Source organism: Lontra canadensis, unplaced genomic scaffold (assembly GCF_010015895.1).
Source record: "Lontra canadensis isolate GAN:19392208 unplaced genomic scaffold, GSC_riverotter_1.0 scaffold129, whole genome shotgun sequence".
Taxonomy (NCBI): domain Eukaryota; kingdom Metazoa; phylum Chordata; class Mammalia; order Carnivora; family Mustelidae; genus Lontra; species Lontra canadensis.
Genome location: NW_022631123.1, coordinates 2,844,327 through 2,869,998, shown reverse-complemented (window position 1 = coordinate 2,869,998; position 25,672 = coordinate 2,844,327). Strand labels below are relative to the sequence as shown.

General features: G+C 33.8%; 1 protein-coding gene across 2 annotated transcripts in view; it reads right to left on the bottom strand.

The window, feature by feature from the left end:
• Positions 1-25,672, bottom strand: part of NAALADL2 (N-acetylated alpha-linked acidic dipeptidase like 2) — a 936,574-nt gene that overhangs the window by 459,363 nt on the left and 451,539 nt on the right. For both annotated transcript variants that reach the window (XM_032842372.1, XM_032842373.1), the window contains exon 5: positions 6,418-6,568. In XM_032842372.1, the coding sequence (XP_032698263.1) occupies positions 6,418-6,568 (151 nt within the window). The remainder of the gene's footprint in view (positions 1-6,417; positions 6,569-25,672) is intronic.

Here is a 25,672-nt window from a genome sequence, read left to right as displayed (position 1 = left end):
TTGGTTAGTTAATTAGTTGTTCAATTTATTTCTTCCATCATAATTTCTTTTATAATTATTGTATTCTTAGAGAGAAGAGTAGAAATTATACTCTGGAAGAATATTGGCAATTGCATATGATTCAATCCTAATTTTTTCTGAGGTCATATTGATGTAGTCTAAACCTGCAGGCAAGCTTTATAATTTTACCATTATACTTTATATTTCATTTTCAACATTACACTTAATCATGTGTTAAAAGTGGGGAGGAAACAAACAGAGCCAAGTGTTCTTTAGCATTAAATTTAATCATTTGTCCGATGTCACACCAAATGCAATTCTTATTTTCATAAAACTAACTTACCTAAATTATATGGTTGATGCAAGATAATATTAGTGGAATTCCCATTAGGTTAGAAGTTAGGCAACTTGGGGTTTAAGTGTTGGTTATATTAGTCTGATCATTTTGAATAAAGCTCAGTTTCTCTACGGATCAGTTTACCTATCTGGAAAGTGGGGACAGTAAAAGCTGTCCTGTTGAAAAATCTAACAAGATAAGGCAAACAAAGTCCTATAACAATGTAAAACTAATTTTCTTGTTGTTTCAATTAGCTTCTTATCTTCATTGTGATGGAAATTTACTGACGAATCATTTTTTCAAGCGGTAGATTTTTTTCATCTTCTTAGAATCCCAGATTTTAGGGAAAACTTTAATTCTGATACAAATTGATTGTCTCCATTGATAGAGTGGGTGTTTAGTTTAAAATAGTTCAGAGTACAATAATAAGTAAAGAACATTCCGACTGAGTAGAAAACCATGCGGCACACATATTGTCTATGAACAATAATCATTCAAAAATATTCTCTAAAGGGCTGTAATCTTAGACATTGCAGCAATCAATTACAAATTTCCCTGTTTGGGACCAAGAAAAGTTAGTAACTAAAATTATTTTACAAAACAAAATTTAGATTTTTGAAAGGAGCAGTTTGAATTCAAACAATCTCTTTTCTCACAATGCTGCAAACTTGTTGAAAAAAAAAATCAGCTTAACTATGAGCCACTCTTTAACTGTTTCTTAGGACCAGTTTGGACAATATTTCATGTAAAGCTGAAGCCTTCCAGACACATACAAGAACCACCAGTTAGAGTAAAATAATAAAAATACAGACACTTTATTTTTTTCCAACAAAGCAACAAGACATTTCATGCTGTGAATATCTAACACTTTGTTTTGACAACTAGGCACATATTTATACTTCCTGCTATTCTAGTCAGGGAATAGTTCAACACTGTCTCAGTTGATTTAGTGCCAACTCAAGTCAATCTTTTGACATTTGTCCAGGTAACTGGACCAAGAAAGCCTGGAGAAGACTTGTCACAAATTACAGTGATATTCGTTATTCTTTGAGTGGTTTTTGGTTGGCAGAGGTGATGTTGAACAGACAGCAGGTAAACAACACACAGATCCACTGAATTGTAACACTGGGAATATTAAATAAACTGTGTCGTTTGATACATTTCACTAGAGTAAAACCACTGAAACAACTTTCCTCTCTAGAATTTAAAACAAAGAAAAAAGAGGTGATAAAATGGGACTGTAACAAACATAAAAAGCAACAAATACAGAAAACTTTAAATCGGGATAGATTTCAGTAAATGGTGTAAAAGGAGAATTAAGTCTCAGGCAAGATAAAAGAAAATTTGGATTTCAATTAACTAGTTGACCATAGGTTGGACAGGCAGATATTTAGAGATGGTACTAAAATCAAAATAAACTTTACAGCAAGCAGAGGTTTCAGAAGATAAATTATTTTTAAAATATGGAAAGAAAAGGACTTCTAACTACTACTTCTAGTCTAGGTGTCAGACCATCGGAAACTTACAATTTGGGGAAGGATTTTCTTTTCCATGTTTCAACATAGACTAAATAATATACTCTTTAAAGGGTCTATTTCTTACCTCCCCTTATTTATTCTCATCCATAGTTTTCTGATTCTCTCTTTGTTTTGAGCAAAACCAATTAATGATTTTAAGCTAAGCATATTTTTTATTATAACTAATCACTGGTGTTATAATTATGACCAGTTATTATAAATGTTGGTTCACATGCCTCATTTACATGAGCCCTTAGCTAACATGATCAAGTTTTTGTGCCTCAAAACTATTTGAACCCTATATGAACCAGAAAGTCTCTTAGAATTCTAAAAGTAAATGGTTCTAGGAAATGTGGTTTGCTTAGATCATAGTTTAGTGTAGTTGAAATACTTGTAGCAAGTTGGTAAAAGTACTTATGATGAAGTCTGATATTTTGGACACTTAATCTTTGACATATTTGATAAGTTATCAAAGGAATTAAGAGAATAGATTAGACTTTTAATATCCTAATATCTTAAGCAGAATTTCTGTTGTTCTAAGTGATAGAATATGTATGAAAGAACAAACAGAGCATTTAAGGAGAAAAACCATGTATTTTATAAACAAATCCATCAGAGGTACATGCTGATACACACTTTTTTTGTTTTGTTTTAATTAGGTTAATTAAAGCAGGGTATAGCCCAGGGTCAGAATCATCAAAGACAAGTAGTCATGTTAAAGGAACAAGTTATTCACTCAATCAATATTTACTGAGAGCTAATGGAGTACAAAAATTGGGTCCAGGCTCCAGAATGCAAATATTCCTCAGTCCTGATTAACACGGAGGCGGGGAAAATAAAAGGCAGCAATATAAGATGTTTAAAGAACAGTAACATGAGGTCACAAAGTTTGGGTCAGGAGTCCTAGCCACCCAACTATGATTTGGAAAAGAAGCATAAAGTTTCTAGCTCAGCAGGTCTCAAAATTCATTTGCATCAGAACCACATGGAGAGTTTGTTAGAATACAGATGTTTGGGCCCCTCCCTCAGAATTCCTATTTAAGTTTGGGGCAAAGTTTGAGATATTGCATTTCTTTAAAATCTTGTAAGATCTGTATCTATATCTATACATATCAACATATATATTATATTAATATAATTCTTTTTAAGGTAAGTAAAATAAGACTAGGAGTGATTAATATGCCAAGGGAAACTAGAGTCTTATTTTTATTAAAAGAATGAGAAGACATCATTTTCCATGATATAGGAGGAAAGGATTTTTAAAAACTTCTTTTTATCCTTTGCTCTGATTCTACAATAACCAAGAATTTTTCAGATATGCAATGAGATGTACTGAGCAGAACGATCTTATAGGAAGTTCCTGTGTCTTATTTCAAAAATCCACTTGGATCATATGTTGCAGAAGAGTGCCTTAGCATTCTTATTTTAAAAAACACCTACTTGAATCAATTCAAAAATTGTGGTATACTTTCCAACAATAAACTGTCACATGGAACAGTGAATAAAGATCAAATACATTATTCTAAGCAAAAGAACCTGCACCTAACATAATACATACTCCATGATAAAAGTGAGACTGGCACTGAGCAAAAGGGCTAGTGATGGGGAATGACCAAAATTTCTGGTGTGATAAAAATGTACTATAGCTAAATAGGCACGGAGATTACATGGGTATGTCCTTTTGTTGGTTAAGATGTCTGCATTTCAATTTATGTGATTTTTTTTTTCTGTAAAAATACAAGTGGTGTTGTGGGGTATGAGGAGATGTACAGACAACAGAAAAATAGTAGAATGTAGATAGTTGACAAAGCCAAGTGAGGCATATGGAAAGTTCGTTATGCTCTTCTGTTTATTATGTACATATTAAAAACAAACATATAAAACCACCTATTTGTATTTTCATTATTCAATGCCCTTCTTTAGGACTTCATTATCCTTAGGCTAGTTAATAAAACAGAGTTCCTAATATTGGAAAAAGAGGTAGTTTTATATTAATTCCTCTAATAATCATTTTACCTAACAGTATTTAGGGTATTAAGTCAGATGCTGCTATTCACTTTGAATAAATTATTTTTAGTAGTCTTTATTTACAATTCACAACCTGCCTTCTCCTCCTCCTTCCCTGCCCACAAAATTGAGGATGGTTTTGTTATTTTTTTTTAAATGTGAATAAAACCATAAGACACAGAGATCTTAAGATAATTGCAAGAGGAAGGGATAAATAAATCAGGAGCCAATGGTATAAGTCATTATGGTTAATCAGAGCTTCTTAGCAACCAGGGCAGAGAGAGAGAGGGAGAGAATTGAAGAAATCTGAATAAAGTCTATAATTGGTTAACAGCGCCACATCAATGTTAATTTTATGGCTTTGACAACTGAATAATATTATATAAAATGTTAGTATGAGAGAAGTCTGGAATAAAGTCACACAAATTCTCTAAATAATCTATTTGAAAATTTTTATGAGTTGAAATTATTTCAAAGAAAAGGGAAGGGAATGGAAGGAAAGAAAGGGGGCAAATAGGAAAGGGAAGAGAAGGGAAGAGAAGAGGAGGAGAGGGAAGAAAGGGAAAGGAAAAAGAAAAGAAAAAATAAAAGGAAAGAAAAAAGACATGAAGAAAAAAGAAAAATAAAAGAGAAAAGAGAAATGAGAAAAATGAAACAAAAGAAATGAAACGAAATGTAAAGAAAAAAAAAGAGAAGAGAAAAAAATTCTGAGATTGCTTGAGTCTCTGGCTAACATTTTGCTAGTTATAATAGAATTCTACAATTATGAAATGATCTGAGCCAAAAAAAAATATTAAGAGCAAATGTTGCCAACTGGTGAATTCACCACCTTGAACAGTAGCATAAAGTAGCTTTTGATAGCCTTGCAGCCCATTGATTTGTCACAAAAAAGTTAACTGTCATATGCAGACTTGCAACTGCCCCTCAGAACAATGTATTACTTAAAATATAACCCCCGGGAAATTTTACTAGTTACCAAGCACATTTAGATACAGCCTTAAGAAAAACAGATACCGCAACAGGCCTCTGGGGGAGAGGACGATATACAGCCTTGAAGCCGAGCAGCTGGGAATGCCGGCCTGCTCAGGGCGGATTGCCGCCTGCTTCATTTTTCCGTTACCTCCCCTTTCCCCCCCAGAGAGCACCTGTGGCTACTTAGATAAGTCCTTTGAATGTGCTTATTCAACTATAAACTTTATACTATTTGTACAGACATATTCTGCCCTCCTTCTTGTTGATCTACATGGCATATGACTAACGTTTGACCTCCATCGACTCTTCTGTTGTTTACTGTTTCTATCTAATAAAAGCAAGACTGTGGAGTTGCTCCGGGGAGCAGTCTTTTCGACTGCTGTCCCCTACTCCCAATCTCTTGCAGCTGACTTGTTTGTGCCTAATTCTTCTCCCGTTCGCCAACTGGAAGCAGCACAGACTCTTGAAGCTGAGGTGTTATTACCAAGGGAGGTTAGAGCCTATGCAAATGAGAGAGGTGGACTGACATTTTTGGTGATGTAGATGGAATTTCCTAATTTTAATGTCAAAATTCTAATAATGAGACAATAGACTGTAAAAAATACCTATTGATAAGGTCTCAAGGGAAATTCTTAAATGGATTATTAGCAATGTACTTCAGAGGATAAAGCAGTAATCAGTAGACCTAACAAAATTTATAAATTATAACTCATATTTGATTCAATTTAGTTCATTGTTGGAAAGTTAATATACATAGAGAGAGGACAAGTGGACTTGAACAAGATAATTAGAAACTTTTGTGGTATTTTGTAGAAAACAGGGAAAAATTTTGGCAGAACACATGAATAATTACATGATTTTTTTGTTGTTGTTGTTAGTTTAATTACTGACTATAGTGCCATGGTTAATGGGTTACTCTCACCCTGGAAGAAGGTTCACAGAGCTTATTCCACAGCCAAGACTATATCAATGGACCACTTGTCAATGATACATTGGACAGAAATTCAATGATGCAAGGAGCACCTGCCAAATTCAGTTGTCTTCTGTCTGCCACATGACCCCCCAATAACATGAACACAACTTACTGAGAAAGAGAAGGATGTTTGATGCAAAGATGGCCATTTTCTATGCTGCCAGTGATTAAGATCCCTTCCCTTAGGAAGCCAGACAAGTTGATCATATTAACTCCATTCTTTTTCAGCATCATTTCCCACTGCTTAAGTCACCTAACCAGACCATGTGTACCCCTAGACTCTGTGCTTTAAATAATTACAGACACCCTAAAGCTGCAGGTATTTCAACCTTCTAGGTATTTGTATATATTTTCCACCCATAGGGAGTGCCTATCCCACCTGGTATTAATTTAACTTTCAGTCAGTCAATAATAACATATAAAATATGAAAATATGCAACTTATCCAGACAAAAATCCATTACTGACTGTTACAGACTTTTAAAAAGTTTTGTTGAAATATGGAGTGGTAAGAATTCTTCAACTTTGCTATCCCTTGACTAATCCAGCATGTACTTACAAATTATAGCATGTAGTGTTTAAAAGAATGGGAAAGATTAACTGCACACTTACCCACACTTGGATAACCTGGCGTTGAAGGGTCTCCTCCTGGGTTCAGTGATACCATGAAGGTATCATGGCTAAGATTTGCAGTCTTTGGTAAATCACAAGGATCAATATATAGAAGAACACCACCAAATCCAGCCTTTTCTAATAAGGAAAGCTAAAAGAGAAGAGAAAACTATTAGTTTAATAGTTTTTAATAGCTTAATAGTTTAAATATTAACTTAATATTAAAAATATTATCATATACATTGAAAGTACTGCCATTTAATAACTAAGTAAAATGACTCCCCCCTCAAAATTAAAATAAAATAAGATGACTCTCTTTTCTGGGTTTTTCTTTTGAAATGATTAGGCATTTCAGATTTCCCAATTATAAAGCCCAGTTACAGAGTTATTTCACTGGCTCTTCCTTTTTTCCTCTGTCTCAACATTATTGTAGCAGCATTCCTATAATGTCTGTGTTTGATTTTAGTTGTCTGCACATGGAATTTCTCCCTCCCTCATTTTTAATTATCTAAGTAGATCGGGAGTCTCACTTTCATGAGATTAACAAAGGATCTACAAAAGACAAAATTCTGCTGTAAAAGAATTTTTCTGGCTGCTATAATGTCTTTCCCTTAAAGCAGAAGTCACCTACAATATTCTGAGATTATTTCCTAGAGGCCTAAGTCTGTCATACTAGTTGCTAATATGTTGAAATACTTTCACACCGTTTGGCAAATAGCCGCTGTCCTGAACCCTCCCGAAGGCCCCCCTGTCCTAGACACTCTAGTCTGTGCCCAGGATATGCCAGTCATACCTCTCAGATATAGCAGCTGAGGGATGGAAAGAACCCAGGGGCCTCCTTCTGAATGGTCAGTTCCAGCTCTGTCTTTGTCATCAAAGATTTTGAGAACAATTCCTGATTACTTCACTTGAGACGTATCTAATGCAGATGCCTCTCTGTTCTTCAGTATGTACACAATATATAAGTATGATAGGGAAGATGAACTTGCCATTTCATGTTGTTTCTGTTTTAACTTGGTAAATTAATTGTTGGGATAAAGTGCTTATATATCTTAGTGTGACTTACCTGATGTGAAAAACAATGATCATAATTTGGTAAACCATGTGTTTCTAATGAGAGAGGAAAAGCCCTAAGGGAACATGGGGGAGGGCAATAATGTAGACTATAACTAGGAACCATACTAAGTGTAGGAGGTTGCTGTCCCTTGTGTGACTGTAGTTAACACCTATATTTCACTTCCCAGTAACTGCTTTACTTATTTATTAAGTTTTATAGTGACCTAAGCAAGGCAGCAGCTGTGGGCCTAGATGAGCCTCTCCATGAGGAGAGAACCATGCTTATCTTCTCTACAATGTACATTTGCTCTTAACAGGCACATAGCAGTCATTCACCAGTATTGTTAAATGAAGGAACAAATGAGAAAGATGCTGGTTTGGCACAGTACTCTTAAAAAAAAACTCTTTAAAGAGTTTTTAAAAAAACACAGAGAGAGAATTCTGAGAAAATACTTAGGATGCACTTTTTGTTGTTGTTTTAAAGATTTATTTATTTATTTATTTATTTATTTATTTATTTGAGAGAGGGTGAGAGACTGCGCATGTGCATGTGGTAGGGAGGGGCAAAGCGAGTGGGAGAGTAGCTCCAGCAGATTCCCTGCTGAGCACAAAGCCTGATGTAGGGCTCCAGCCCAAGACCTGAGAGCATAACCTGAGCTGAAATCAACTGCCAGATGCTCAACCCACTGAGCCACCCAGGTGCCCCGGGATGCAGTTCTATTGGAAAAATAAAACATATAATTGTGCATATAATATGGTTTTTATGTAAGAGAAGTAATGTGCAGAATAATAAAAAAATACTTGATGTAAGTACACCACATTAAAGGCATTTTTTCAACTCTTTTAAAAATATTCTGTACTTTCCAATTTTTGAGTAATGGACGAGTATGTATTATTTAATTAATATGTTATATTAAATAAGGTCTATTTAATTATTAATCAGAAAAAATAACCTTGTGAACCTAAGCAAAGAACAATTGACACCTGTTGAAGTAGGATTTTCTCATCAGTGTTTTAATGAAAAGGGAGGAGGATTTAAGGAGAGGGGAAGAATGAGAAAAGGAAAAAAGAACAAAGAATATGTCAATAAGAGGGCCACATTTAAGACTGTCTCTCCAAAAGCTCACACTGAAGTCCTTAGAGAGGGCTTCTATTGTTTAGATGCTGAAATTACTACTTTTATAAAGAATGACCAATGGAATGATTTCGAATGTTCTGCTTACTATAGAAGAATAAATCAAGAAAAATATGAACAATTCTAGAAAGGAGTTTTTAAATATTAAAATTACTTTTTAAATTATTAAAGTGACTTGTGATCATTAGAGAAAAAAGATATAGCCAAAATATAACAATAATAATAATAGCAATAGTCCTAGTAACCTATCTGTCAAGAAATAGCAAATGTTAATATGTTGGAGTTCCTAAACCCTTTTATTAGGGCACATATACACGTATACTTACAAAATAAGACCACACACCATAAATTTTGCAATCTATTTTTTCCACTTAAAAGCACATACTAAATATCTTCCATGTTGATAAGTACACTTCTATACAACATTAATAGCTGTATACTATACATACGTGAATGTTATAAATAATATAATAATAAAATATAGAAAGGCTGAAATCATGCCATTTGCAATGATGTAGATGGAGCTAGAGGGTATTATGCCAAGTGAAATAATTAGGCAGAGAAAGACAAATACCATACGATTTCACTCATGTGGAATTTAGAAACAAAACAGCTGAATATATCAGAAGGAAAAAAGCAGAGAGAGAGGGAAGTAAACCATAAGAGACTCAAATATAGAGAACAAACTATGGGCTGAGGGAGGGAGGTGGGTGGCTGATGGCCTAGATGGGTGAAGGAGATCAAGGAGGGCACTTAATTGTGATGAACACTGGGTATTGCATATAAGTGACGAATCACTAAATGCTACTCCTGAGACCAATATTACACTACATGCTAACTAGAATTTAAATAAAATTTTGAAACAAAAAATATATAGAAAGTCTATCAAATGTTATTTGACCAATCCTTGGCTGTTGGTTTTATAAATTTTGAATTTTTTATATCATACTTCAACAAACTTCTTTATAGCTAAATGATGGGACAAAATATATTTTTTCATAAAGTATATTTCCACAGGTAGAATTTCTAGGTGGAAGTATTGCTACTTTTATGATTTTTGATAAACTATTTTCCCTCCAGAAAAACTATAACAAGTTACATTCTTACCAGTCATATATCTGAGTACTTGTTTCCTCTATCACCAGCACTGAATATTATTTTTTAAGAAATATTTGCCAATCTAGCTAAAAATTATTTGTCCATTTTTTAAATTTACAAATGAAGTTAAATTTATTTTTGTTTGTAACTTTGGCCACTTGCATTTTTTTTTTTTTTTAATTACCTGCTAGTGAAAATTTTTATGATTTCTGGGGTACTTAAATCATTCACAACTATATATTGAGCATCACTTCTGTGCAGGTAATATGCTGGCATTGGCATATGGAGATAAGTAGGACAAAGTCCCTGCTCTGCTCTCAGGAGGTTCATTTAACCAGTGGAATGATGAATAGTTTTCATCTTAAGTGTTAACCAATTAACTGGCAATGAGTGACTGCCTGGGGAAGCGTTTTGAGGCCAAGTTCAGGGTCAGTGAAAAGTGGAAAATGGTTCTATAAGAGATGTCTGCCATGGACACAAGAAAGCCAGTAATTAACTATTTGACTATTGAAAATTTATGAAATCATGACTTAGAATTTATCATAATGAAAAATAAAATGCTACAGTTGCATATTTTGATTCTTCTATTATGTTTGGTAATACACTGTGATTCCTTTTATAATCAATATAGACCATGATATTTTTCTATACATGACAGCTTATAATGAGGCAAAGCAGTTTAATAGTATGGTATCTTCTGCCAGAGTTGATTAATTCCCTACAACCCTGCAGAGATAGCCCTATATGTGATTTTTATCCCCTCTTCTAATCCTCTGCCTGCAATGGTTGGACCTGAGGTATAAACTTCTCCAATTTTATCAAATCTAGTTCATGATGCTGTCCCTTGTTTGCTGCCATAGAGCTCTTAAATAAGTGGCTTTATTTGGTGACCTAATTTTAGAAATTATCTATTGCTGGATTTCCACTGAAGTTAGCAATTGAGGAAAAGGCCTATCTATATTAAATCAGATTAAAAAAAAAAAAAGTTCCTCTGCATTGTTAGCATTGCATTTTAAACACAGTGACGTAGTGGTTGCCTAAAATACTCAAAGGAGCTACTATTCTGGTGAGATCATATTCTTCAAATGCATTCAAATTCAAATTGCATTTCATATGGCAAGTCCATATGAAAAGCATGAAGGCACCTGTCATCAGGTTGTCTGCTTTTGACTCTTCCTGGGAGCACAGGTGAAAATTGTTAGCCCCGCCCAGCACCTTTCATTCCTTTAGATTGTTTTAGCCCAGGACGATGATTATACTAGGGGTCTAATTCTTGAAAAGAGAGGGCAAATGTAAGGCTAAGATTTCCTAATACTACTTTGATTATCCTTTGCTTCTCTTTCTCAAGTATATATATAATGAGTTTGGGATTCTTTATCATGCTTTCCACCTAAAACAGTGTTTGACATAATAGAGCCAGTTAGGAAATGGAACACAGACATAAAAAAATGAGTCAAGCAAATGGTATTGAGCTCCAGTGTTATAAGGTCATGTACAGCAAGCCACAGCCACTGGCTAGTATACTATACTGACCCATTAGGCTGTACCGCCCCGCAAGTGCACAATTTCCTAATTTACACAAAGTGCCATAGGAGCATGTTTCCATGAAAAATAAAATGTGTCATACTCACACAGCTTTGACTCTTTTATTTAGCTCTAAGATGACTAAGTGCTGAGCCAACATGAACCTTGTTTAAGTATTCGTGGGAGCTAAGATCTCAACACACCTGCGTTGCCTGAGGTAGGTCCTGGACTAGAAACTGAGAAACGGTCAATAGTCATCCTGGAACACTTTCGTATTTCTATATACAGAGTCAGTCAATTCCCTTCAAGCTAGGTCATGGCTCCACCATTTGAAGCAATTATAGTCCTTAAAGTAAAATTTTATTGTATTTTTTTATCTCTAGGAATTCATAAGGATTTGATGGGTATTTTTAGTAGCGTAGGCTATGATCTGCTTGAAGACAGGAATGCTATTGCTTTATTTTATATCCCCAGTGCCTAGCATAGCACCTGGCACAAAATGATTTCTCTATTGTTGAGTTAATGAGTAAATTAGTGTATGTATCAATGAATGAATGAATACATAATGCATATAGGGACAAATGTATTACATGAATGTTATTTTGTTCTATATTTCACACCCACTGGCTTGGAAAACATGCAATACATTTTGTTTGTGGCATTTTGTATATATGTCTGTTGGAATATGAACATAAATATTAATCCAACCTGTCTCTGAAATTAAAATAAACACACATACTCAATTAAATGTGTTGCTTTCTCCTTAAACTTCTGTAAAAATGCATAATTAAAACAGAATTTGTTTTGATTTTTATTTCATTTTATGTTCTGTTATCTAAGAGTTAGAGATAAGGAGCAGTGGAGACTAAGGCACTGGGATTTGAACATGTGAGTTTGTCTTGTTGACAGGGTCATGCAGATAAAAGGTCTTTGGCTAACTTCAAGATGACTGATCCCATATTTCTTGCCATGAACCATATTAATACATTTCTCCTCGTGTATAGTGTATACAGTTAGGTCCTAACAGTTGCCAAATAATTGCCTCTGAAATAAATGATACTAGAAATCCATGGGCAGGATATAGCGGTCTTACTGAGCAGATCTTACAAAATTCAAAGTTCCCTGAAAACTACTCATTCAGGGAATAAGTAGTCTGATACCTAAAAATGGTCCAACATAGGTTTATATTCCCATTGCCTGAAGATTGGCAGCATTGGGGTGGCTGCATGGTATTCATACATTCAGGGGAAAAAAAAAAAATCATTCATAGGAGGTCAAAGCCAGGAATCATGAAAGAGAAAGGATCCTGTTCTGGTATTTGTCATGTAACTTCTTCCCTTATTGACTTCTATTCTTTTCAATCAAAATATTTTCTCTATTCCAGAAGGAGGGTGCTGCTATGAATTAGACAATCCACTTCTCCAGTGTCTTCACCATGAATTCCACAGCTAGACTTTAATCCATCTACAGATGTTCCTAAGTTGTCAGTTCATCCTTTAGAGCCCACTGAACACCAGCCTTGCTCTTTTTATTTTTCACTGGTTACAATGTATGGAATCCCTCAACTACCACCTGATTTTAAGAACCAAAGGTAGAAGCTTGTGATTTGGAGGCTCCTGGGTGGCTCAGTGGGTTAAGCCTCTGCCTTTGGCTCAGGTCATGATCTCAGGGTCCTGGGATGGAGCCCTGCATCGGGCTCTCTGCTCAGCAGGGAGCCTGCTTCTTCCCCTCTCTCTCTCTGCCTGCCTTTCTGCCTACTTGTGATTTCTTTCTCTCTCTGTCAGATAAATAAATTTAAAAATCTTAAAAGAATATTTCTAAGATAATTTTTTTAAAAAGAAGCTTGTGATTCTGTTTTTTAACTTCTTCAAAATATTGGCTGAGCACTAGAACCATTTCTCTGGTCTCCATAGCTAGAAAAGCTCTCTGAGTCTTCATGTGGAAAATAAGAGTAAATATAAAAAGAGGAAATATATAAGAGGGACTTAATTTTACAAATAAAATTAAGGTCTACTGTTATGGGCTGAATTTTGTTCCCCTAAGATTCACAAGTTTACGTCCTAACCTTCAGTACCTCAGAATGTGAGTGTATTTGTAAATAGAGCCTTTAAAGTAAATAAGGTTAAATGAGGTCATACTGATGGACTGTAATCCAGTATGACTAGTGTCCTTAAGAAGAAGAGAGATAGACATCAGAAATGTGTGTACATAGAGAAAAGGGATATGAGGACTGAGCAAAAAGGAGGCAATTGACAGGCCAAGAAGAAAGACCTTAGGATAAACCAAACTTGTCAATACCTTGATATTCAATTTTCAGTCCTTCAAACTGTAAGAAAATAAATCCCTCTTGAAACTACTTAGTCTGTGGTATTTTGTTACGGAAGCTCTAGCAAACTCGCATATTCACATAAGGTGCCAAACTTTATACAAAGACTCCGGAAAATAATTGCAATCAGAATCTAAGTCTTCTGAGTCTTTTTGAAACTAAATTGTGAAGTACTAGTTGCACATCTACTGTGAGCTAGATACTGTCCCCAAAGTTATTAGTGGAATTTCATTCAGAATATCTGGTATGTCATTTCAATTCCCACTATGTAGTTGTTGAAGTCGTGATTCAGAAAGGTTAAAAGGCTGATCCACAGTCAGAACAACTAAGTGGTAATTCCAGGGATTAAACTAGAATTTTCCAATTTCAAGTTTGGCAATCTTTCTGCTAAAGCAGAGCTTTCCTTCCATTTATGTATCTATCCTTTACAAAGATAAATAGACTGGCTAAAGGGTGAATTTATAAAACACATCAGATTCTCTTGCTGTGATTTGCTTTCCGAGAGGACATTGGAATCAATACTGTGTGAATTATATGCCTGTTTATTTAGATTGCTAAAAAGACCTGGATTTTTACAAAGTACTGTCAGGGGATTAATATGCATTATAACAGAAAGCGTTAAGGATTCATGGCTATGGTAACAGAAAAATAAAAACAAACTTCAAAAAAACCATGAACCTAATATTTCATATTCATGAAATGAATATTTATTTATTTCATTTTTTCTTATTCATGTAAACTACATGACTCTGGCATATATGAAAAATAAAAATATTGGACACATAATATGTGATCATTCTTTAAGCAGATAATTTGACTTGAGGGCTTAAATTTTATGTTATTCTTCCTTTTTGAGATTGTTTTCCCTGTTTATAGGTTTGTCGTTTTGCCCTTTAATTATGTATTGTATTGTTAGTATACCATTAAAGAGATTAGTAAGATTCCTGTTTGCTTTGTTATGTTTCAGAAATAAACCCACTTTTCTTTGTTAAAGAAAATAAAAAAAGACTATTATGGTGAGGAATATTCACTGTAATCAGACTGAGTATATCCAAGACATAATCACAGCATTCTTTTTTGATTTCACTGAACACCTCTACTTAGATTTCAAATTGTTTTACTTAATGTATCCAAAGTTATTTAAATAATTCTAGTGAGATTAATAAGAAGCAATGACCTTCTGCTTTTGTGAAGAAAAAACTGGAAGCTATGCAGAAAGTAAAGGTTGCTGCTGAAGTTCTAAAAAGAAACCTCAACTCTTGTCATTACACTTCAAGGAGGGAAGGAAGGAAGAGGGTAGGAAGGAAAGAAGGAAGGAAGAAAAATCCTCATGTATAACATTTTTATTTCACTTTAACTAATGTCTCATTGTTGTCTGTGCAATTATTCTCATTTCATAAGTGAAGTAATCATGAAATAAGTATGACTAGATCATGCCATGTAGTTAACAGCATATTCAGAGTAATTTATTTAGTTATGCTTTTCCTATTAAACTATACCACTTCCAAATCATGAAAAAAAGTAACTTTGCAAATTTCTTTCAATTTTTTAAATGCATATTGTTATTTTATAAATTTTGTAATGTTTCCTGCATAGCAGAAGCCATATCTTTTAAAAAATTAATTATGGTGTCATTTTTCCAACTGTAGCTTCAAAATATTGAAGAGAATGCTGTATTTTATTTCTACATTTCTTATCTTTCCTATCACTGATGGATCCACCTATGTTACATGGGTCCATTATTCTAGGTTCCAGGGTGAGAATACAATGATAGAGTGGGGGTGAGCAAGTATTAACCTAAATCATTTTATTTTCAGGGAGAGGGATTCGAGACGGGAAGGAAACACAGTGGCCTGGGGTCTTTTCCTCTATCAAGGAGATTCATGAATTGAATACACATTCATTTCTCTAACATGATTTCATTACTTATAGTCAATATTGAGGAGAAATATACAATTGCTATTAGTAAATAAATTGCTAATATTAATAACTGCAGATACTTCTTTTCCACCTAGAGGCATGCTGTTGCTCTATCAAACAAATCATATTCAAAAGGAACAAATAATAATAATTTTTAATGTATGCTTCTAACTTAAGAACATATTTAACAAAAGCCACAATGGGGAGAAAACCATGGATAAGAAATAAGAATTATGTATCTCTAAAGATATCACAGAAATTTGTTATTGTTTAGGTTTATTGACATAAATAATTTTCTGATGTTTCACTGCATTAAAGAATCAACATACAAAATTTCTATTTCTACTGCCTACAAAATTAGTTATTTAACAGAAATACTAAATAGAGCTCCTAATTTTATACATAAGAAGGAAAAAAAATCTAGCTATATATTTGATATTCAATGTTTTCTTAATTTATAGTATTATGGATCATCGTATGAACATTTAAAAAATAAAGTCATCTCTGTAGTGTTTTTAATTTTTTACCTGATACACACTATATATGTGTAGATAGATAAGATATAGATATGAGGTATATATATATCTTCTCCAAGCTAGGTGGATATGGAGAAAATATGTGAGGAAAAAATCAAATGAGTAACATAAAAGAGCATATTTGGAATTACTTTAAAAATTTCACCATAGAAAAACTTCAAATCATGGACTACCTGTAAGTGTTAGATAATGTTCTAAGTTGTTAGAAATACATCTGAGTTTATGGAGTTGTTTTGCTGTAGCTTGGCTTGCAAGTAACATGGCAGATGAAAACCCACTGAACTGAGAGTAAGAGGTCTTGAACTGGTCCGGCCATTAGGCAAGGAATGCTGGGCTTGCCACTGAAAAGCTATGCAGTTCAATTTTCTCATCCATAAAAAGAGATGACATTTGCCCCGTCAGTCACACAAAATGACTGGCAGATTCAAAGGAGGTGGTATGTCTGAAGGACTTTCATGGGTGAGGTGGTTTTGTTTTGATGATGAGAAGGAAAATAAGGAAGAGCACCAGGTTGATAATTGAAAGAGTATAATTTCTCTGCATTTTTCTGGGATAGGGAATGCTATTAAGAAAGCAAAAATTCCCAAAATTACTTATCTTGAAAAAAATGTTTCTTGATATAAAAATGATGAAATTTCATAGGTTTATTTCCAAAAGTAAATATTCATATAATTTAAATCTACTCTTCTATTATCTTTCACTTATTACCGATCTGTTTGCTTTTTGTTATATGTTAGAGAAAATGTGAAAAAAAAAATTCTAAGATCCTCCCAGGCATACATTTTTCCCCAAACTGCTTTAGTTTCTATTAATTGTTATAATGCTATTACTTTAAATGTTATTTTATATCTTTTAAAATTATGATAATGATTATTACATTTTCCTTACTAATCAAGAAAACACTGTTTTTGTTATCTTCTTATTGATTTTCCCCATTTAAAAAAAAAGGCAGTCTACTCCACTGAGACATAATTTCTCAACCCCTCCTGAAATTAATTTATTTAATTATGTAAAACCTGAGATTTCAATCAGGCATAGGACAAGTTGCCAGAAATGAATAGCCGAAGGACTGTCTTACTCCCAGGCACGCGAAAGTATTATGTATACAGGGGCGTGGATTATTTGCAACTTTTTTTTTTCCTCTAGAGAGCAAATGTGATGCATAGGTCTTGCAGAGAATTCAATAAGAATAGAAAAAAAAAAATTCCATATTATTTTTTCTAATGGCACTAATTAGGAGGATTTATAGTTGCCAAGCAATGGGCAGAGTGTATGTCTCTTGTCCATGCAGTTAATAGATCTTGAGTTGTCTTTGCAATTCTGTCCGGCAAAAATCGACAGGGCCTTTTTATAGCATGAACACATAGGAGGTCACAGAGTTTCCTCTTCCCTGGCCCAGAAAGGCTTCTGATTTTCTTGAGAATCACTATGCCCTTTGGATGAAAAAAATTACCTATATGTACATTTTCATTCAGATTTTAGATATTTTTTTAAGTAGGTAAGATAGCAAAGGTCCATTCTGACTTTGAGTTACCTTTTGAAAACTATATGAACTGTTAAGTCTACCTGCTATATTTTTTATTGCAGATGCCTAGGAATTTAGTTCAAAGTATTTTTTCAATGTACTATGTCCCAGGTGACTGCAAACTTCTCCCAGCCCCTAGGACTATATTAAGACAAAACTCTGGACAGAGAACATATCCAGTTTAATGCCTGAGTGCACAGAAATGAAGGAAAATGATAACTTGCATGTATAGTTCTCAACTAGCCCCAGTGTGATGAGCAGCATTAGACTACCATGGAATACACAACACACACACACACACACACACACACACACACACACACAGGTGTGAAGAACTGAAAAAGGAGAAAACATTAGCATAACTGATTTTATGGTCCATGGCTCCTTTCCATGCAGGTTCATCAGAATAAGACTCCTTTTCTGTGAGAGAATGGTTTCCTATATAGAAATGTCTATCCCATAGGAATATACCTCTATACTTTATTAAAGCAGTAATATTAAGCAAAATGATTTTTAGCCAATATCTACCTTACCTAGGCATTTCTAGAATGTTTAAAAGCTATTGTGCACCTCAAATGGGAGTAAATAATTACTTTGTTTTCTCTTTTAATTGAATAAGTTTTGCTCATGTTGTGATAACAGGTTTATTTGAAAGTGAAAGTAATTTGTTATAGAACAGCAGCTTTTACAAATGGAAACTTCTACAACAGAGCATTGTGAGATGTTTAAATATTAACCAGACATATTGTTCACTCTCAACACTAAATTTCAGAAACTTAATACAAATTAAGTACATACATTATATTGCTGGGTCTTGCTTACCAATGCTAAGAAATCCAAAATGTTCAATTCTAATTAAAAATGAAATTGAACTGCAATTCCCTGGAAACAAAGGCTGATCAGACTCAATAAGCTTTACTTAATTTATTTCAGAAACAAAATAATTGAATTGCTCATAGACAAAGAAAAAAATGCTTCCAAATCTTTTGCAATTCTATTATATTGAGGGGAAATACAATTTATATATAAAATCTGTATTTTATATATAAGTATAAATTTATATATAAATCTTTTGCAATTTCTATTATATTTTATAATGTTCACAGTTGATTGCATATCTCATATATATGTTTCAAGACACTTAAGGGTTTAAGAATATCCCAGATATCTTTATTATTCACAACTTCCATATGTACACCATACTTACATTTACTAGGGCTGCACCATAAATTACATCCTTGAACTTCTCCTTTTTTAATTTTAAAAGATATAAAAGGACCGTTATTCTTCACTGTAAATTTTTTACTTGGGTTAGTATTAAAAAGAAAAAAAAAGACTTTCCTAAATGCTTGACTAACATCATTTTTAAAAATTTTTTTAAATATTTTATTTATTTATTTGACAGACAGAGATCACAAGCAGGCAGAGAGGCAGGCAGAGAGAGAGGAGGAAGCAGGCTCCCCGCTGAGCAGAGAGCCCGACGCGGGGCCTGATCCCAGGACCCTGAGATCATGACCCTAGCCGAAGGCAGTGGCCCAACCCACTGAGCCACCCAGGCGCCCCTTGACTAACATCATTTAATTGTCAGACCACCCTGGGAGATTTTTAAGATTACACTTACTAGTTTTCTTATTTGTATCTGGTTTTTGTTTTTTCAACTTCAGAAAACTTCTGAAAACTGTGGCTCAGTGAGGTATTGTAACTTTTCCGTGGTTAGATAGCTTGTATTAATGAAGATGGAAAAACTGGTTTTAAGCTAATAGGAAAAATGGAAAAATAAACTAAACATGAATGAAGAGTATACTATTGGACAAAGAGCGATCAAATTATCCCAGGCTCCCCTCTCTTTGTGTTTTCAGTTGTTTTATATCAGGATTCAGTTTGAGATCACAAGGGTCCTGACACAACTAAGCCCAGAAGGTTCAAAATGGAATGGCTCCTTCATCTTCAGAAAGAGTGTTCTTTGGATATGAAGTTGGATTAAAGAACAATGATTCTAGATTTGTCCTAGAGAGTATTTCTACCCTGTTCTGGACTTTTGTAAGAACAGAAGATGCAAAACTCGATATAGCCAAACAATGAAATAAGAATGAATACTTCTGCAGGAGACAGATTTATGCAGGAGAAATGTCTATCTGTCAGGGAATTAATAGAAGTCACCCCAGCACTGGACAGAAGTTTTATCTAAATCCACTTCTCTAATAGTATTTGCCCTGCTAAGGTCAAATTAATAAGATGAGATAAATGAAATGATAAGACTTTTAAACAGGCATAAGTAAGACAGTGTCATCATCATAATTATTCCTGCAGTACACTTTTATTAGATCTCAAACATGTTTAGGAGGATAGAACAAAAAGTATGAGTGTAACAAAGTTGGATGAACATATCAAATCAGGAAATAGGGGAAAAATAATAAACATTATGTACGATGAAAGAAAAATAAAGCATATAAATTTTTATGCTGAAAAAAAAAACAACAGATGAATCATCCCATTAAAATCAGAGATGTCTGAAAAGAAACAAAATCTTGGCAATATGTTTTTTACAAGAAATTTTTTGAAACGAAATAATAATGATTGAAGGAAATGATAAGCAAACAGGCACTTGGCAAATAAAAAAATTTAGAAGAGGGAAATTCACATAAAATATCTGAAATTAAAAGCAATAAAGATTAAAGATATACCTTATGGAATGAAAAAATAAAATCAGCAAAATAGAAAAAGGATATTCCACAAATACGACTGTACTAAACAGCATAATGGCAAACTAAAAATATATTGAGAATGCAAGATGAAATTCTAAAAATAGACTTATATGGGGGATATACTTCTTTTAGAATTGGACAAATTCTAAAGCCAAAAATGTAAGATGTACAGGAATCAAATAATTAAATAATGAATTTTATGAACTTAACATTTTTCACAGAGCTCACACATACCCGCAAATCATCATTTTACATGAATTTGCCGCCAAGAAAATCTTTCAAAAATTCTAAAAGCTATATTCGTATTGGTGACATAGTTACCATAATCTAATCAATTAGAAATGAATAAAACCATGAACAAAATTAATTTATTCCCTAGTAACTAGAGATCACAGAATAAGTGAAAAGCATCTGGAGCACAAAGAAAAGTAGAATACATAGCAATGAAACTTTCGTGATACAACGGAACTTCTATTCTGTTAAAAACTTAACCTTTCTATAGTTCACATATATATATATATACTTAATACTTGGTTTTCCTTGTAATAAACTAGAAAAAGAAACAAAATTATTTAGAAAGAGGGAATCATTTAATTTAGAAGAAGAAAATAATGAAATGCAAAACAACAGAAAATAAAAGCATGTATTTTTTTATTATTATTATTTTTTTTAGAGGTGAGGTAAGGGGCAGAGGGAGAGGGAGGGTGAAAATCTTAAACTGACTCCACACTCATGATATGGATACAGGGCTCTAACTCACAACCCTGACATCACGACCTGAGCAAAAATCAAGAGTCAGAGGCTCAACCAAATGAGCCACCCAGGCACCCCTAATGTATGGATCTGAAGAAGTATTTGCACCATGAAATATCTACAAATATTAAGTATGAAACAAATTCATCACAACTGACAGCAAGTTGAAAACTGTGGCATCTGGATCAATTAAATATTTCGTAAGCAGCCTGACCATGTCCCTAGACTCAAATCAAACAAAGTATCCAGCCAGTGGAGCATCTGGTCCTACAGCTGCTCAGCACACCCTGTGAGTAGCAATGAACACCGGCTTCCCCTGGAAACTAAAGAGGAGGTTGCCAAGGGGAAGGGCCTTTAATAAAGCCAACAATGGGCAGAAACAATGCCAAATTAATATAGAAATTAGTACAGGCATGTGCCATTTTGTCTCAATTACAAAAGTCAAATTTGCAAAGAGGGGAGTCATACCAGACTTTAATAAGGGCTGTGATTTTTAAATACTTAAGTCATAAACATTAGGGCATACTTCATATGTTTGTAACCTCTCTGGATAGGAGATAATGGAAAATAAAGGATAGTCATTTTCTTCTCTATCTGTACGGTTGAAGAAAAGGCGATTACTCACTAACAAGTTCATTTCTGTAAATCAAAAAGCTCATGACTCCTGATTTTGTGACTGACACTGATGTGAAAGGAAGCAGACAGGTGATGATAACTCACAGGAAGCAGCCTATTTCTCTCTCACTTCCCCTTCGCCCCCCAGCCTGGACAAATAGTGGTATTTTTTCTTCATTGAACTCATAGTGAATATTCATTCTTAAAAGTATTAAAGGTAAAATAAAATGAGAAAATTGTCATGTGAATTTCGTTGTGCACATCTATCTCTGATCTTTTTCTGATCTTAATGTAGACAAATAATTCCTATCCTGAGAAGCTAGCCACCAAGTCTTCCTTTGGATTAGTAACATAGTTTTACAACTATTTCAGGAAGAGAATGAAAAGCCCCATACTATACCCCAGCTGCTTTCCACTGCTGTCCTACTGGCTTTGTAACTAACATCTAGAATGGAGTACAGTGAATCAATACAATAGATAAATCATAAAATCAAATTATTGAAAAACCACACCACTTCAGAACTGTGACATTTTTCACAGAAATGTTTTTCATGTCTTATCAGTGAAAAATATCTATTAGAATCATTGTTATTAACTAGCTTCTTCAGTCATATGAGCTCTAAAGAAAACTTAAAAATGGGAATGGAGGCTAAATCATTGTGCTGGAAATATTGTGTGGGGCAGCTTAGGAAAAATCACTATAACCCCATTTCTACATAAAATCTTAAATGGAAAACAATAGTATATAATGTGAGATTATCTGATAAGGAGACTTAGGTCAGATGTTGGTATACATTTTAGGGGTTAGAAAGCAGAAAAACAAAACAAAAAATAAATAAAGCAAGCAAGCAAGCAAGCAAGCAAGCAAGCAGAAAAACCCGGTGAGGATTTGTTGATGGTACTTTCCGCATTCATACCATGCAAATATCGAACGTTTCTTAAAGTAAGAAGCTAGTTCCAGCAACTTTAAAAATTATATGATTGTTATGCAACCTATTTATTGGTGACTAGGTTTTATCCTCAAAAACTAAGAACTACCATTTATTATTTGCCCATATCTTGACTTCTACTTTGCAGCTGGATCTACACAATGTAAAAAGATGCATGTTGTACACATGTGTGTACATATACATATACATATAAATGTATATGTATATGAACACACATGTATATGTTATGTGTGTGCAGAGATTGAGTGACCGGTTGATTGATTGATTGATTCATTAACATTTGTGGGTAAAATTTAAGTACCAAACCTACTGCCTCAGTATTTACAAAATCCCTGTGCTACATGCCATTTTATAACATAGTGTATTAGAAATTTTCATGTTAAAGTACAGGTAGTTTTAGTAATACAGCATATGAAATACATTAAAAAATATATCTTTATCTTTCTTCAGTGTATGTTTCATTAAGTTAGCCTACATATGGGGATAAATTTACATACTATTTGCATTTCCTTAAAGGACGTATATATTAAATATTACATACTCCAAATAGTAAGAAAAGCTTACTGAAAAAGTTTTCTACTCTGAAGTGTGGCTACTGAATCATAATTACTATTCTAAAATCCCTTAAGCCGCAGCTAGGCTATCATTAATTAAGGTGTACAGATAAAAATAGCCTAAAATTTAATCCACTGAAAAACATAGGTCAATAAAACAATGTTTGCCTTTGATTCATTCTTGTCCACTATTCACTTAAAAAATCATTAATTTACTTCTCTCTCCTTTAAGTATTACTTAATTCCCAAGATATTATATGGTCCAAACTATACTTCTTTGGATATTGTAGTAGTTAAAAACTTAGGCTTAGCAGGGAGAAAAAAAAAAAAAAAAAGACACAAAAAACCTTAAAGAAGAATTATAAATTGAATAGCTCAGAGTGTCTAAATAATTACCTACATTAAAAAATTAAAAAATATATATTTCTTGCTTCTCTTAAGATTAATTACTGCTTACTGCATCCTTGTGATCACATTCGTTATATACTTTATCTTCTTAAAATAAATTGAACTATCCCTCACGCCCCTGGCTAACAGCTGGCGAGTCACAAGAGTAGGTCTAATCAATTTACAGTGTCCCCCACTGGAAGGGCAACTGGATTTACCGTATCTGCTCATCTTTCCTGTATTTAGTCTCAATTTAAATTCAAAGCAAAGAGCCTCAGATCCTCAAATTGCGAAAGCATCCACATTATTGAGTAATCCACTGTGAACATCACTGCAAGTGGTGTCATCATTTACAGCTAGATGCCATTCTCCACTTAACAAAGAGGGGGATTATTTTGGTCCTGTAGAACTTCATCATTCACATTCTTTCTGGTATATACATCAGTAGTTATCAATTCTGCCAAAATCCTGTATTTCAGTAATTATTTTTTCCTTTTTTCTCTTCTTCACCCATCCTCATTATATCAATAGACTAAATCACAGCTAATTAAATGTGCTTCAGTATGAGTTTTCATATTCAGTGAATCAGAAATATGTAATAGAGAAATTGGAATGAATAGTGAGTTAAGAATGTAAAGGAGAGAGACAGCTGCATGTGTTTTCATAGTGGTATCCAAGCTGTTCCATAGACTTTGCAGTCATAACTTTGAGAGGATTGACTTAAAATGTAACCCCAATAAATAAATACATAATAATACAATTTTACTTGCACTTAAAAATGTTCCAAAATACAGCCCCAAAGGTAATTTAAGGAAAACACAAAGATTTAACAAAAGGACAAGAATAAACAGTGATTCGCACCTCATTAAGATATAAGGTATCCTACACTTTTCATATAAATGAAAGTTGATCTTTTAAGTCCTAAAACTGTTTCCCAGTTAAATTCAAATGATTCAGCTTTATCCTGATTTAAATAAACCCAGTATGAAATAGAAACGCAAAACATGTAACGGAGAAAAGACTCAAACTTACTGAAGGCCAGGCCTTTGGAGAGGAAACAGGAAAGCTGGGCTGAGAACCAGGGTGTCCAGCAGAATGGAGCCGGGCTGGGGGTGGTGCAGAGAGATTTGAAAATTCTACAGCTTTTAAAATTTAAAATTGGACAATACAAATCCCAGAAATGGGAAGCTCACAAAGAACACTAAGAATTTCTTTTGTTTTTGCTCCTTTTGTGAGATACTTGCTTTTATAATCAAAGAAAATTATGCATTATTAGAAGTCTGTTGATTGAATTTTATCAGGTTCAGGAAGAGTAATCTGCATTCTCCACGAAGTCATAACTAAGATGCAACAATCAGAGCTTGGAAGCAGTAAAACTAATGAAAACATCCGCTCAGGAATATCATGTCTAAGAATTAATACTAACAAAATAACAAAACTAGCTTCCAAGTCCATCTAGCCCATTGCTCCATAAGGTCAACCAAAGTGCTTTTACCATGTAGGGGAGGAAGAACTTCCTGCCCCCTTCACGGTCCTTCCAGCTGGACTAAGAATCAAATTGACATGAGACAGATTAACAGAAGAAAATCAAATTTAATTTTGTATATACCTGGATTCCATACAGATGGAAATTCCAAAGATAGGCAAAATGAGGTATGTATGTCTTTCTGAATTAAGGTGAATTGGGCAGTGATCTGTGACTTCAAAAGGTTGAAATGCAATTCACAAGAAAATATAAAAGAATAAATGTTTGGTAAACAAATGTTTGCTGGCCCTTCAGAAATAATGGGACATACAGGAGTTTGATCAGATACCCCTTGCTAGTTCCTCCCTGTCTACCATACGTAGTTTATGGTATAATACAGTCATCTGTGGTGATAGCTCTCCTCCTGGAGCACGTCCTCTAGCTAAATTCTTTTCAGGCAGCTGTGGTGGAGCTAAAAAGATTTTCCTGAATCTGCTGGGTTTTGATTGCTTTTTAATTCAAAATAATCTTCATGTCATTGTGGTTCATCTTGTCCCCTACAACCACAAGTTTATTTTGAATAGACAACAGTTACATTAAAGACCAGTATAAAAAACAAACAAAACAAAACAAACAAATAAACAAAAAACAACAACTGTGTAAAGCTCAACAAGAGAATGTGGAAAATTCAGTGGTTGGATATGAG